General features: G+C 42.0%; 2 protein-coding genes, 1 long non-coding RNA gene and 1 pseudogene across 4 annotated transcripts; 1 reads left to right on the plus strand and 3 right to left on the minus strand.

The window, feature by feature from the left end:
• Positions 1–323: 323 nt before the first annotated feature.
• On the plus strand, positions 324–2,454 carry LOC120696676 (two-component response regulator ORR9-like). Its single transcript, XM_039979654.1, has 4 exons — positions 324–918; positions 1,047–1,124; positions 1,226–1,296; positions 2,035–2,454. Exons 1-4 carry the CDS (start codon positions 721–723, stop codon positions 2,288–2,290), a joined length of 603 nt encoding a protein of 200 aa, XP_039835588.1. The 5' UTR covers positions 324–720; the 3' UTR covers positions 2,291–2,454.
• A 71-nt stretch (positions 2,455–2,525) lies between these two features.
• Positions 2,526–5,682, minus strand: LOC120696675 (DNA-directed RNA polymerase V subunit 5A-like). 2 transcript variants are annotated; one of them, XM_039979653.1, is made up of 5 exons: positions 5,555–5,682; positions 4,891–5,199; positions 4,140–4,316; positions 3,709–3,822; positions 2,526–2,897 (listed from the first exon to the last, which is right to left on the minus strand). In XM_039979653.1, the coding sequence occupies exons 2-5, from the start codon at positions 5,182–5,184 to the stop codon at positions 2,772–2,774; spliced, it is 711 nt and encodes a 236-aa protein (XP_039835587.1). In that variant the 5' UTR covers positions 5,185–5,199; positions 5,555–5,682; the 3' UTR covers positions 2,526–2,771. The 2 variants fall into 2 exon arrangements, with proteins under 2 accessions (XP_039835587.1, XP_039835586.1); XM_039979652.1 differs by lacking the exon at positions 5,555–5,682 and having other exon boundaries at positions 4,891–5,404.
• LOC120696677 lies at positions 5,434–7,836 on the minus strand (annotated as a pseudogene).
• A 4,848-nt stretch (positions 7,837–12,684) lies between these two features.
• Positions 12,685–14,594, minus strand: LOC120700513. Its single transcript, XR_005685927.1, has 3 exons — positions 14,526–14,594; positions 13,740–13,838; positions 12,685–12,773 (listed from the first exon to the last, which is right to left on the minus strand). It is a non-coding gene; the product is annotated as an uncharacterized LOC120700513 (long non-coding RNA).
• Positions 14,595–15,264: the final 670 nt, after the last annotated feature.

Below are 15,264 nucleotides of genomic sequence, written 5' to 3' on the forward strand. Positions count from 1 at the left end.
GCTAACAAGCAAGTGGTTACAGAGGCAGCATATCTTAATGTTTCTTTTACTAATGACAACTTGGTGCAGCGAACCGGGAGGCCACTCCTGACCTGAAGAGAAAAGAAACTCGCTCACCAGATCACCCAAACGATGAGTCCGTATCTTTCATCTTTTCAGGTCAGCACAGCAAGTGACAAACCAAGAACTCAGAACCAACTAATAAAGCCAGATATGATAGCAGCAGTAAGTAGGAAAAGGGAGGAGAGGGAACAAGAGGAAATGGTGGGTGGACCCTTTGACGAGGGGTGGGGGGGTCCGGCTCATGATGCTCTTGCCTGCCTGCCCGGGTGCTCTCCCTCTCCCCTCCCTCCTATTCTATTCTTCTGTGGAGATGGAGTCAATTCCTGGCAAGATTTGGAGCAAATCCGCCCCGGATCTTGCTTTCTCCATGCGCTGCGATTTTCTTTCGTAGTCATCGCACCCCCTTTCCTCCCTCCCTTCACTTTCCATCATATCTCCTGGAATCCCTTCATGTGCCTGCATGTATATATACCAACTCAACCACACCCACACCCTTCAAAAGCAGGCAAGCAAAGCCTCTCATGCCAAGCACGCATACCTCCCTGCTTTTAGTCTCCTCTGCAACTCTTCCTCTCTGCAGCTGCTCCTAAGTCAGGAACAAAGAACACGAGCAGGAGGACACAGAAGGGAGTTCAGTTCAGCTCTCTTGTTTCCTCCATGGCGGTGGCCACAGAGACCCCGTTCCATGTCCTGGCCGTGGATGACAGCCTCCCGGACAGGAAGCTCATCGAGAGGCTCCTCAAGACCTCCTCCTTCCAAGTCACCACTGTCGATTCCGGAAGCAAGGCTCTGAAGTTCCTGGGGATCCATGGCGAGGACAGCAGCCCACCAGTTTCCGTCCACGAAGATCAGCTGGTAAGGAGATGGCTTCCTCTTCCTCCTATGAGTCGCCAAATCAGTAAACCATTTACAGTGTTGTTCCTAGTCTGAAGAAAGGTTTCTGATGTGTGTTTTGGTTCTGCTACTGTTTTGTGGATAATCAGGAGGTTGCGGTGAATCTGATCATCACAGACTACTGCATGCCTGGCATGACGGGATACGATCTGCTCAAGAAGATCAAGGTAGCGACCATATTTTTCTGTTTGTGTTTCTTGGTATGGTCCATCGATGATCCACTCAAGACAAAAGGATCTAAAGATGTATGCTTGTTTTGTTCAAGCAGGAATCAACATCTCTAAGAGACATCCCAGTGGTGATCATGTCATCCGAGAACATTCCTTCAAGGATCAATAGGTGAGAATTCTTATGGATCTTTGTAATATTGTTTCATATTGTCTCCTGATTTTTGAAAGAACAAATCCAACTTAAGCGTGCAGAAATATTAGTGAGTCTCTGAGTAGAAGCAGTAAAACAACTTCATCATCTAAGAGAAATGTTTCTGGATGACAGATGACCTGCTCTTGCTCAGCAAATTGCTTCATGGTTTGAAAACTTTTGGAGAGTTAAATTTTCTTTCTTTTACATGGAAACATAGAAATGGATACCCGTTAAAAAAACATAGAAATGAATATGTTTAGGACCAAACTGGACATGGGAATCTCTCAAAATCTTTAATGATTTGGCGTCACATGTATTGTATAATAGAGGGACCGCCCCACACATGACACAGCTCACACCGTCCTAGTATAATCTCGACATCTCTGGTATAAAATAAACGAAAAAGATATGTGATGATACGCATATCGGTCAAGAAGATCTTCCATATTGCCGTATCCATGAAACAGGTTTTGTTGATGCAGACAGCTCACTAGCACCACTCGTCTTTGTCCGGGTTTATTCTGTTTCTAGTTGCACGATATACAAGCGGCTTAAAGAAACTTGAGAGGACGAGTCAAATAAAGAATTAAAAAAAATATGATATCTACACACGAGATAAAAAACATTATATTTGCATTTTTTTAATTGCATATGATACTTTATTATCATAAGAGAAATCCCTGACCCGTTTCTGATTTTGATGTTCTGAATCAGATGCCTGGAGGAAGGAGCGGATGAGTTTTTCCTAAAGCCAGTGCGGCTATCAGACATGAGCAAGCTGAAGCCCCACATACTGAAAAGCAGATGCAAAGAGCAGTGCCACCAGGAACAGCAGCAGCAAAGCGACAGCAACAGCAACGAATGCAGTGTGCCCACGAGCAGCAGCAGCGATAATAGCAACGGTCGTAAGAGAAAAGCAGAAGATAACGAAGAAGTTTTGCCCCAGACAAACAGATCAAGGCACAGTTAGCTGCAAACTGATTATAGGAGAATTAACCCTCTTTTCTCCTTTGTTTTTTTGTTTTACTTAGATTTTGGCCTACTGATTTGTAACACAGGCGTTAACCATCATTTGCAAAATATTATGACTTCTTCAATAGAATCAAGTAACTCTGCAACAGTTATCAGAGGACATCTGAGCTAACAGCCTAATTAATAGGTCACTGGACACATATTACGCCAAACTTTGCAAAAAGCATCTGAAATTGACGATAACTCACAACTGGATTAGCTTTGTTCCTGTTTCTAAGATTAGTGTTAGACTGGAGACAGTATAGTAGCCTAGCAGCGCAGTAACTTTGCTGCGAGACAATTTTTACTGACACCTTACAGAGAACTTCATCCTACATAGTAGGGTGCTTACACTGGCCTAGAAGGGCAGTATCATCTGCCGAGAAGTTATTTTTACTCACTGCTTATCAGAAACATCATCCATGGAAAACCCCAGCCCCCTAAAAAATACACCTGTACGTCACATGGTTCCCGGTAAGCTCGCTGTCATATGTAACTTTAACAACAGTTCCCTTGCCAAGGCCGTGGTAACGAGCAATAGCATCAGTCTCCAGCATGCGAGGCAACTGAAAGATACAAGCACCAGTTTTCAGTAAAGTGGCCTGAAATTACTTTGCAACAGGTTGAGCAAGCTCTATCAAAATAAATATGCAAGGGAAACACCCAAGTTATTAATGACAAGTGGGATTTGCAAGTCAGGCATGATAAGGATCCACTAACCAAAACAAATGAAATGCATTATCGCCGAGGCAACTATAAACAGAATTTTATTTTCTGTTTTGCATATCATTATGTAACGAGCCTGCAATATATAATAAGAACCTATATAAATAGAAAGTGAGACAAATTTGACACTGCAATTGCAATTAAACATGCTTTCTTGTATATGATAATAGTACTCTGCATACAAAATATGGGACGATTGTCAGTTTCAATGCCATGAAGACACGAAGTTACATTTTTTTTAATGAAAAAATGCATAAACACAATATTGTGAGCACAATATAAGTGACTGTGTCCACCAAATTACCATCAATATTTCTATGTGACCAAGTCAAGACACTCAGCTGGTAATTTCATAATTCATTAGTCTCAATCATGACATCCAGAAAGCACTAGATATTGCAGTCACCTTATGGCCATGATCGTGCTGCTGTAAACAAGATCAAGTGCTGCTATTATTGTGTTACAGTAACTCAGCCAGTATCATGAAAAGCAACAGCCTACAGCCAGCACCAGGTCGCATTATTGCATTCCACAAGATGTATCAAAAGGAGGCTACAAATTTCTCGTAGCACCATGACTTCCAATGCCAGTACAATAAAGCAGTAAGAGATTATAAAGTAACTTCCAACAACAAATTATAGAGGAACGTACCTGTGAATCCACCACATTGTATTCCTTCAGGAGCTTGGTTTTCTCCTCTGCAGTTAACACTTCATGCTTGGGCTTCAGGACATGCTTAGTAATGTTAACCAGTAATTCTGTGATCTACCATTGGAGGAGCACATTAGTTTGGATACAAATATTAATATAAGATAAAACAGCAAAATATCAACTTTACATGATGAAAGCTGGACATTAAGATCATGATGTGCAGAAGAGCAAATAGTGAAAATTCAGATTCGAACCATACTGTAGCCAGTCCAGCTAGTCTGTTACTGGTTGCAAAGGACAATAGAAGCTACTTGCTATCATTCGTAATGGATGGGCATTGTAGTTACAACCAAAAGAGTCCATGTTCTTGTTTACTTACAGAAACTGAACGAAATGTGAAGAGCAACCAACAATATTAGACAAAACCTAACCTGGAATGTGTCAACTTTAAATGGGAAGATCTCCTTAATAGATTCTTTGGCTCTAGACATTATTCTGCTCTGCAATATCAGAATCAGTCTAGACAAGTTGTCTTCCTTGACTCCGCTATATATCTCTCGGATAACTGCAATTTTGACAGGTTCAGGTGGACAGAACACAACTTTCACCTGAAAAACACATAGTTAAGATCTATTATTTACTCATCTGTGACATGAACGATTGGTGTAAAGAAGCACCTTATGCATGAAAAAGATAAGTGCGAAAAACACTCATATTATACATATGTATGCAATCAGCCAATCACTGAACTTCTCTAGATACATACACGTTAAACTAGGCATTTCATCATTCTACTTGCAGAATGGTGCTAACACCCTCAATCATGACCACAGGAACAATAATATTCCTGGACCGTACGGACAATCACGCCTAACATCAACAAAACAGCAAGGAAGGGTGAATCGGTGAGAAAGGGTATGAGAGAATTTTTTTGAAAAGAAAGTATGAGAGAAATGAAACCCCTCTTTCTCCCTAACTCTTCAGTTTCGCAATGCATATCCCAGCAAACTGGGTTCCACTACACTAGTGAGTTTTTATTGTGGGAGGTTTGTTAATCATGAGTACAAGGCCTGGTCGGATAGTGAGGATAAGAATGTGGTTTCCTATGGCGAGCTAATAGAACATGAATCTAACTAACCCTAACGGGGGAACAAACCATGGGGGCAAAGGGGAAGCAAGCACCTTGTTGGACGGGTCGGAGGCGAGAGTAGTGGAGAAGGCGAGGCGTTCCAGCTCGGGCTTGTCGGCCCACCAGGCGCGGAACTCCGGGAGGGTGCGCGCGAGCTCCTCCTCCGGGACGCTGTACCCGCGGTCGCGGAGCATCTCCAGCGCGGTGCGGCGCGCCAGATAGAGGCGGTGGCTCTCGACGCTGCCCCCGCGGTCGATCATCGACGATATGCAGGCGGCTATCTCGGGGACGCCGTCGTCGTCGTCGATGGCCGCGGCGGTGGCGGCCGTGCTGCCCGCGGAGCCCATGGGGAGCGCCGATAGCTGGGACGGGAGGAACTGGTTCATTTCTTTCTCGAAGGACGGGTGATGGGTTCTCTGGACTCTGGGTGATGGGATGCTAAATCACGCTTGAAATTGCACAATTCCAACCCCCATGTTTGTGATCATTATTATAATTTTGTGGCAGTTGATTTCGTCTGTCAAATGTTTTCGATTATACCATATTACCATGATTACAGACAGGGATAGAATTACAAACGTGAAAGCACAAACAAAATCTCAAAAGTCAGAACTCTACAAATATGTAAGGAAACCACCATTCCACCAACAGTGCTGAATGTTAGTTTCGGCACTTGGTTAAGTATCAACAACAGAATGACAAGTTATGTGTCTTAACTCTTCAGCACACGCGTTACTTTGCCTGGTGAGCAGGCTCCAGAACTGGGAACAGCTTCTCCAACTTTGCGTGCCTTGTTATATGCATCGACAGGGAAACGCTTCCTCAACCTGGCCTGGAGCTCGGCTAGTTCGTCCTTGTCCTTTGGAACCTAGGGACAAATGGAGGCAGAAGAGTCACCACGCATGAAATTTGTTGCAAATAAGCCAGGTATGCGTGCAAGTGAAGAGGTCATTCTCTTGAAATTAACCAGATTGATGTTATTTACAATCATGTGTTCAACAAATTCTGAAGAACTGAAATGATGTCTACATAAATTAAAATCCGCAATAGGACGTTGGTACCTCAATTTTGGCCCGTATGCAGAATAATCATCCCAGAGACTTTGTGCCAGGCTCCTGTAATTGAAGAACTCCTCCGTAATTTCCTTCCTTTGGCGAGCATCTGATGTTGGCAAATACATTATAATACCAACCTGCATAGATCCCAATAAGTTGGCCGCTGAGAGTTTACACGTAGGTGCAAAAGAGAACCAGGTTTACAGCCCGTGCATGGCTAATGATTCAATAGAAGATGCAAGAGGTGCAGAACTTTCCAAAGCAGTTAAGAGCTGTAATGTGCAGCTGTTTCAGAATGTATGTGATTGTCTTAGAAACATGGGAAAGATAACAATTATAGCGGAACAGTATGGTAATATCATCTATACGGAAGAAAGGATTTCCCCATATATTTGTTAAAGTTAGAAGCAATGTCAGAGTAGCAAGAGAGGATCAACTCCTGCTATTATATTTAGAAGAGGACAAGAGAGCACAATCGAATTGTAAAATACCACTTTTCAAACCAAATTATATAGCACAGAAATCAATGACAAACAGATTAGCATGAGATGCAAAAGAGCTTTTAGGTAGGTGATGAAAGATGGCAACAGCAGCCCAGATTGAACATACAAAAAAAAATCTATTGAACAGGAACAAATTAATTACCCATGAAAACACATCATCTTCTTCGGAGCTTGATGCTGGGCTCATTGGACTCTTGCTGTGGGCAGTCCAACGCTGCTCAATTGGTGCAGGTGCAGGTATATCCTCCTTTTCAATCAACTGCAGCAACTTCTCTATATAATCTAGATCCTTCATACTTGACTTTGCTATTGTTCCTGTGGGGAAGCAGTTCTCAGAAACCCACTGCGGCCCACCACAATCAAAGCCCAGTAGTATTTCATCACTCCAGCCCATACGATACCCTTCAGACTTCTTCCAATACTCAGCTTCTGCTTTATTGACTTTCATCACATGATCTTTATCCAGTGGATCAAGGGCAAGCAGCTTATCCCTCAATTCAGTAAATGAAAGTGTATCTATTTCTAGGTCATTACTTTCTGTTTCAGTTATGAAAAGCACCTATAAGATGGCGTAAGCGAAAACAAACAAACAAATACCATTGTTGAATACAGCTAGAAAATTCCACAGAGAACTACATAATTTCAAAGTTACTTCATTTGAGTAGATAAAATGGCACCAACAGAATTTGTGTATGCTATTTGACTACGTAAAATAATTTGATTCTCTGTGCATGTGGATTTAAAAGTAAAGGAACTGAATGTTTGCAGGTTCTATGCTTGTATACTAATTAACTAAATAGTAGCCACAAAATCCCCAATTTACATTTCTTGCATCACCAATATTTTTAGTGAAAGGGCAAGGGAATCACCCCTCCTTAACTTCAATTGTAGAAACTCCTAAAACATCCATCAAATCTTACATATAAATGACATCTTCCTCCAAAACTTTTACTACTGTCTTTCATCTGACAATGCCTAACAGGTGCTACTGCACCATCAGAACACACATAGCAATAATTCATGTATCACTCATCAGACAAATATAACTCTTATAACTGGAATCACATCTTATTTCTACATGAGGTTCAATAAAGGCAAGAACACCTAATGATCAACAGACTCAGACTGAAATAGTGTAGGAACAAGCTAACATCTGAATGGATACAACAATAGTAAGTACAAAAAATTATTAAAGTCAGTTCAATTTCGAAGTGAGAGAAAATTTTGTCTGATTCTTCAGTAAGAAAATAGAAAGTAAAGATGCATTAAAACTTGGGTGATCAAACCATAACAAGTGTACGCACCTATATTTTTTCAGTGACTCCCGATAAAGGTTGCGAACATGCTGTAATGCTTCATCCTTTCCATATTTTGATGTCAACTTTGGGGTTCTCCACTTTGAGGGAGGATTGCATTGGACAACAACAACTGTGTCAGTATAAGGAATCCACAAGTACTTAATATGTTTGTTTTCTGAGAGCCACTTCCTGCGAAAAAGGAGAAAGGAAGAAATATGAGGATGTAACAACTGCATAGGCAAATCATGCATATACTAGGTACATAAAGATTGACACCAAGAAACATTACTTGTGGTTTTTCTTAACTTCGTCTGCATTGGGAACGAATGTATGTTCCACAAGCTGGCCTGGTGTCTTTCTACACATTGATGAGTAACTTCAGCAACGACACCTAGGCCACCAAGTCCACAGCGAGCAAGATAAAACAACTCAGGATCCTTCTCCTTTGATAGCTCTATCGTCCCTTTGGCAGGGGTAACCAGTTTCATGCTAATGACTTGCTCGTCAACAGGAGGCAATCTGGCACCAGTGCCATGGGCACCAACCTGCGATCAATCATGAATAGAACCATAGATTAATTGATCAGAACGTCATATGCAAGTTACAGTTATACAAGTTGCAAAGGGATACTGGGACCGGCTACAATTGGAGCTCCCCGCCATTAGGATAAGGAGAGCTTTCTTGGTACAAGAAACTACTGGTAAAACGAATGCCAGCTCTGCAACATTCATTTCGATCCATCAGAAGGCTATCTGATGATTTTTTTTCCTACTATGTTGACATACTTGTGATTCTAGTCAATTCCAAATATTACATTGAAGTGGTTAATCCAACAACAACAACAACAACATAGCCTTTTTTCCCAAGCAAGTTGGGGTAGGCTAGAGATGAAACCCGAAAGAAATAAGTTCAAGGTTCAGTCACATTGATAGCTAGTCTCCAAGCGCTCCTATCCAAAGCTATCTCTTTAGAAATATTCCAATCCTTAAGGTCTCTCTTAACTGACTCATCCCATGTCAGTTTAGGTCTACCACTACCCCTCTTTACATTATTGACCCGCTCAAGAACCCCATTACGCACCGGCGCCTCAGGAGGCCTTCGTTGGACATGTCCAAACCATCTCAGCCGATGCTGGGTGAGTTTCTCCTCAATTGGTGCCACCCCGACCCTATTCCGAATAACTTCGTTCCGGACTTGACAAAGTTCGGGGCCAGCGTCAGCGTCTCGGCGGCACCTTTGGCGGACACCATGATCACCGTCCGAGAGTCGCGGAGACGACGGAGACCGCGATGCCAAAACGTTTCCGCGCGCGCATATATGCGTGTTGAAGGGGTAGAATTTGCCAAGTTCCTAAAAATGCCAAGTTAGTTGCCAAACTGTTGGAGGCTATTTTTTCTTGTTTTGCCAAATTTTCTAAGATGCCAACCTCATTTAGCAAATTCTTGGAGATGCTCTACATTACAGATGGCAATGAGGTTTGCTATCTTGCTTGGTGGGCTGGTTATTTGTGGTTGACGGGCTCATGGCCCATAGAACCCAACCAATACATATGGCCGGCAGGCCAGCTAAAAAAAAGGAAAAAGTCATTTTTGTCTCTTTGAACTTTGAGCCGAGTCCGCTTTTACTCCTCAAACTTTGAAACCGGCCGACCAGCCTCCTCGGACTCCCGAAACCGGTCGCACGACCTCCTTGAGTGGGTTTGAGGGTGGTTTTACTATTTTTCTTTTATGTTTATTTAAACTAAATCTTTGAAAAATCATAATAAATCACAAAAAATCATAAAATAGAAAATTCAATTTTGTTGGACTCCACATAAGTAGATATACGCATTGAATATATTATATGGTATATTTTAGTACAATTCTTTACTATATCTTTAGATATATACTTTTCTGTAATTAATTTATAGCTACAGTTCCGTCATCCAATTATTGTGAAATTTTTATGGTGGACTTATCATTATGTGATTAAGCTGTAGTAAAAATTTTATGATTATTGGATCATGAATGACTGAGTTATAGATTTATCTTGATTTATATATAGATTCGTCTAGATTTTTCTATAGATTTATCTAGTTTATATAGATAAATCTATAGATTAGTCAAATATTGTCCAATAATTATAAAATTTTTACTACAAGTCCGCCATAAAAATTTCACCATATTTGGATGACGAAAATTGTAGCTATAAATTAATTACAGAAAAGTATATATCTAAAGATATAGCAAAAAAAATGTGTACTAAACTATGTTCACTGCGTATATTTGCTCATGTGGAGTTCAACAAAATTGGATTTTATATTTTATGATTTTTTTGTGATTTATTATGATTTTTCAAAGATTTGGTTAAAATAAATATAAAAGAAAAATAGTAAAACCGCCCTCAAACCCGCTCAAAGAGGTCGTGCGATCGGTTTTGGAAGTCCGAAGAGGCTGGTCGGCCGGTTTCAAAGTTCAAGATGAAAAAACAGGCTCGGCTCAAAGTTCATGGAGGTAAAAAGAAAATTTTCTGCTAAAAAACGAGACCGAACTGGATCCCAGTGACTGAAGTACGGCCTAGCAGCAGTACTCAGACAGTCCACAGCTGTCGAAGCTTTCCGGCCTAAGTACACCTTTCCGAACACCACCGTCTCTCTTCCCAGCGTTGATTGCAGCAAAAACATGATGCACAATTTTTTTAACTAGACAATTATGCCCGTGCGTTGCTACGGACAAAACTAGTATAAGTATTGGACCCGGCTATATTACGGCCGGCCGTAATATAGCCTATCCGTATGGCCTTTCTATTTTTGGAAATAGTAGCGCCAACCGGTATAGCCTTTCTATTTTTGGAAGTAGCAGCACTAACCAGCGCTACACGCGTGCCAAAAAATAGGCTCGCTGCCGAGGCGGATCCACCTCCACCATCCAAGACTCACATCCCCCCTCCCCCTATTTGCCTGCCTGCCAACCTGAAAAATCACAGCACAGGGGCAAAAAAAAACAAGATCGATGCAATAACCAAGATTCACACAAAATCCACTGCATTTCTACCCAACCTTTTTTTGTCCGGTGCCTTACATACACATGCATATATGTCTAAAGTTCTTGAGCTATACTACCAGCATGACTACACATAAGTATTTATTTTGTCTGCTGTATCTACGTAATCTGCTTCAAATCTACACATATCCTTCCTCCTATGTTGCCGGAGACCTGCAAATAATGCTTTGATTAGAGAACTTGTAGCGGTGCAAAAACAATTAGGCATGAGAGATGAAATTACCTAAAGAATTGCATTATTCTACTTTATTCTTGACACATTGTTGCCTAAATACATGTACGAGTTGCATATGCGGAAACATGTACGAGTTGCATATGCGGAAACTCAGAAGATTTTTTTTTGAAATCACCCAGGAGCACTGGGGAGTCATGTAAGATTTCTGGGCGCCCACGCTAACCGGACTCAACGCAGATGAGGCTGCTCGAGTAGTCTCGGAACGCGCCATACCGAGGACGCACACCACCACACACACACACACCCAGCACACACGCACACAGCCTCGATACCCAGGTGCGGACGGGGGCTCGAACCCCCGCCGGTACGCTCCCATCAGCGGGAGTTACCGCTGCGCCAGAGGCGCATCCGCAAAACTCAGAAGAATTAAAATGGGTTTGTCATGTTCTTAGCACATTATTGCCTATATATATGCACTGAGTTACCGAGATAAAATGCACTGAGTTGCTTACTTTGATGAATCCCTATTTTAATGCATCCTCATACTGTCTAATCATATTTTAATGCACTGAGTTGCTCAGAAAAATTGTCTAACCCAGAATATTAATGTGCCTAAACCGAAGCAAAAGAAAAGCAGCCATGGCTTTTAAGTAATGTCGCGGCTTGACAAGCGTAAATCAGTAACAAACTCTACCAACAGACTGGCGAGTATGATGTTGAATTGCATACATGATGTGCAATTGATCTCTCCCTTTCGCCAAAACCAAAGCAATCAAAAAGTATGTTAGATCAAAAAGAAATGTCTTACCTGCAGGCACCACCTTTATTGATGCCAAGTCTCAGAATTTAAGCCATAAGTTCTTCTCGCTGCACATGAAAAAAGGGTTGTAAGGAACATAAAATACAACAGAGAATTTCCAATAGAAGCACTTCAATAGAATTATCAATGTAACAAGAGAAAAATTCTATCAGGACCAAGGAGTTTTTTTTAGTTCCTGATTGAATGCAGATTAGAAACTGGATTAGTGATTTTGATGCCGAGTGAACCAAAAACATGCAAGATTTCTCTGAACAAAAAAATTGATCTGCTTGTATAGAAAATACATTATTGCCTGAAAAATAGTAATGGTCTGCTTGTAAGAAATACATTATTGCTTGGAAATAGTAATGATATGCTTGTATAGAAAATACATTATTGTCTAGAAATAGTACTAATCTACTTGTATAAAAATACATTATTGCCTAAAAATAGTACTGACATGCTTGTAGAAAAACATTACTACCTAGAAATAGACTGATCTGCTTGTAGAAAAAATATTATTACCAAGAAATAGTACTGATCTGCTTGTAGCATGAATGTTGATCTTTGAAGATAAACTAATCCTTGAGAGACTAAATCAACTAACAAGAACTAAACACAACTGAAAAAAATGAATGGGTCTGACTAATCTTTATGCACTTTCTCACCAGTAGCAAAAACTCTGACATTCTCCAGGGATCTTCAATTCACAGCAAACAAAGGCCGAAACAAATGCGAAAGCATTCAGGGATTGGGGGATAAAGATGTGTGAGAAAATACAGTAAAAGTCGAAGATCCACCGGGCAAGCGCGGCTGCGATGCCTGCGGCGGCCATCAAAGGCGGCAGTGGCCGACACCGACGAGCTGTTCCGCACCAAGCACATACCAGAGATCCGCGTGGCGAAGGGCGCCACCCGCCGCGAGATCTCCGCTAAGAAGGAGCTCCGGCAGCTCATCGGCCGCAGCTACCACGACCTGATCGACTCCGCAGACTCCAACCTCCTCATCAAGCAGTCCTCCGACTCCATCTCCAACAACCTCTCCCGCATCTCAAGCATTGGAAACCTACAAATAAATTCCAATAAATTGAATATGTTTAATCAATGAATTATTCTATGCTATTGCCTAACAAATACAATATTATTGCCTATATCAGATTACTAAATTGGTATTGAATAATCACTAAACTGCTTGGCTTCAACTTAAATGCTAGAAATCATATAATATCAAATAATACTGAGTTTCTTTGTCTTGTTTGTGCTCACATTTGCTTATTTGGGATTTTTCAGGACCATCAAGGCATCAACAAGGTAGTGTAGTTTATTAAGCACAACCATTCATGAATCTAATGATTTTGGTAAGTTGAGTTTAGCTCCTATGTGGAATTTTTAGCAAATGATGATTGTAAACATAGCATTTACTCCTATGTGGTCAGATCAGGCTAAAGAACTAAGTTATGTGTCAAATACCAGTGCTAATAGTTATATATTACCTAGTACTTTAGGCAACCACTGAAAAATAAATTATAAATTTATAAATTAAACATTGCTTAATCAAGTAAACTATTTTGCATGGTTCAGAATCATATTATTGCCTAATCAGAACTATGTTATTATCTAATGAGGTATATTGTTTTGGATAATCCGGAACCATTTCTAATTATTTCTTTAAATTCCAATTCATTTTTATTGCCAATATGAGAATCATATTTGGATCCGATTTGGCTGAACTTTGTACGCATTTTCCTCTACTAGGGAGCCTTCTGCTAACAACAAACTGAAACTAGTGGTGGTAGAGTAGTAGCAGCACACATTTCCCCTATGCAAATCGATTTTGGAAGCACTCTATGAGCTTTTGGAAATTTTGAATTCATGCAAGCAAACTAGTTAATTGTGCCAGCTGGCCAAACAAGTGGGTGAACTGCAACGGAAAACTCACACAAAAGAAAACGCTAATTAGTCAATTTTATATGAGGGATGAGCACGATCAACAAGAAACAAAGGAAATATTTAACTCGAGCAGGTTGCTGACCATGAGGAAGGAGACATCCGTGTTGTCATCCTCGAGCAGCACCTAGCTATCATGCTCCTCCACCATCTCCTAGTCGGCCACCTTGCCATACAGCTTCTCCTAGATGCAACATAGGAGCAAGTGACGGTGCATGTGAGCAACATATGGAACAAGGCACAGAGGCATTTCATAAAACTGCCAGAATTAGAACCCTATTTATTGCTGAATAATGTGGAATACTAACAAACAGATATTTCATAAGCTGTATTTACTCCATGGTGTATTGATTCAATGAAGCTAACCTGAGCCATAACCACACGGTAGCTAAAATGATTGAGTAGGAGCCCCATGAAAGAACACAATAGTCCCACATCGTGCATCAGATGAACCTAGAATGTATTAACAAACACATGTGACTGATAATTGCGTGTATTTTGATATCCAAAGATTAATTATAAATAAGGGTTGTGGTTACAGTCATTGGTTCATTTCATTGAGCAACAAATTAGCGGATGAACTGATATAGCACCTATAGCTACAAAGAAGCAGAAATGCACTATTTCACTTTCCATCAAAGTTCAGAGTCATCTTGCATCTAATCTCCGTTAATGGGCTGCAGTACTACTTTTGTCGGTCTGGCACCATACCATCGAGTGTGCCTCAATCTATCATGCAAAAAAAGATGAACAAACAGTACATGTTTCCCTCACGAACCATCGGAACTATCCTGATCTCTGACATACAAACCATCAAAACTCTCCCGATCTGAAATACAAACCATAGGAAGAGGAGGACGGGAGACCTCACCTTGCCGGCGTAGTGGTTGCGGATCTAGAGCACCGGCCTAGGCTCCGCCTTGGCCCGTGCGCGGCTGCGCCACAGGAGCCGCACGAAGGACGCCAGGCTCGCCTCCATCCTGAGCATGTTGAGGCAGTCGAGTTGGTGGGGAGGGGGGCGGGGAGCCGCCGCCAAGGCGCTTCCTCGCTGGGGGCGTGGAGTGCACCCTTGCGGAGGCCACCGCGACTCCGCGAGCGCCGTCAGGGGCTGCCTCCATGCGCGCCCTCGCCGGAGGCCGCCGCAACGGGCACCCTTGCCCGGGGCCGCTGCTCCCCCACGGGGCGCCGCCGCTCGTCAAGGAGGACGGGGCGCCGCCACTCGTCGGGGGATGGGGCACCGCCGCTCACCGGGGAACGCTACGCCGCTCCCTCACGGGGGTCATGGCATGCACCGGCGGCGGGAGATCCCACCTCCACGGCCTCCTTCCATTTTCCGATGTGAGAGAGAGAGAGAGAGAGAGAGAGAGAGAGAGAGAGAGAGAGAGAGAGAAAGAGAGAGAGAGGAGTGCGAGCGAGATGGGGAACACCGTCTGTGGTGATGATAAGCCTGTGCTGTAGTGCAGAACTGACAGTAGGATGATCCCCTATCGTGTATGGATGGCAGATAGTGCCGACCGTAGCGAAAAAAAATACGGCTGGCCGTCGCGAAGTCTTTATCATTATAAATACATATAGGTGTTTGTGTGTTAATTTATATGGATTTACGTGAT

This window comes from Panicum virgatum, chromosome 3K, assembly GCF_016808335.1.
Source record: "Panicum virgatum strain AP13 chromosome 3K, P.virgatum_v5, whole genome shotgun sequence".
Taxonomy (NCBI): Eukaryota; Viridiplantae; Streptophyta; class Magnoliopsida; order Poales; family Poaceae; genus Panicum; species Panicum virgatum.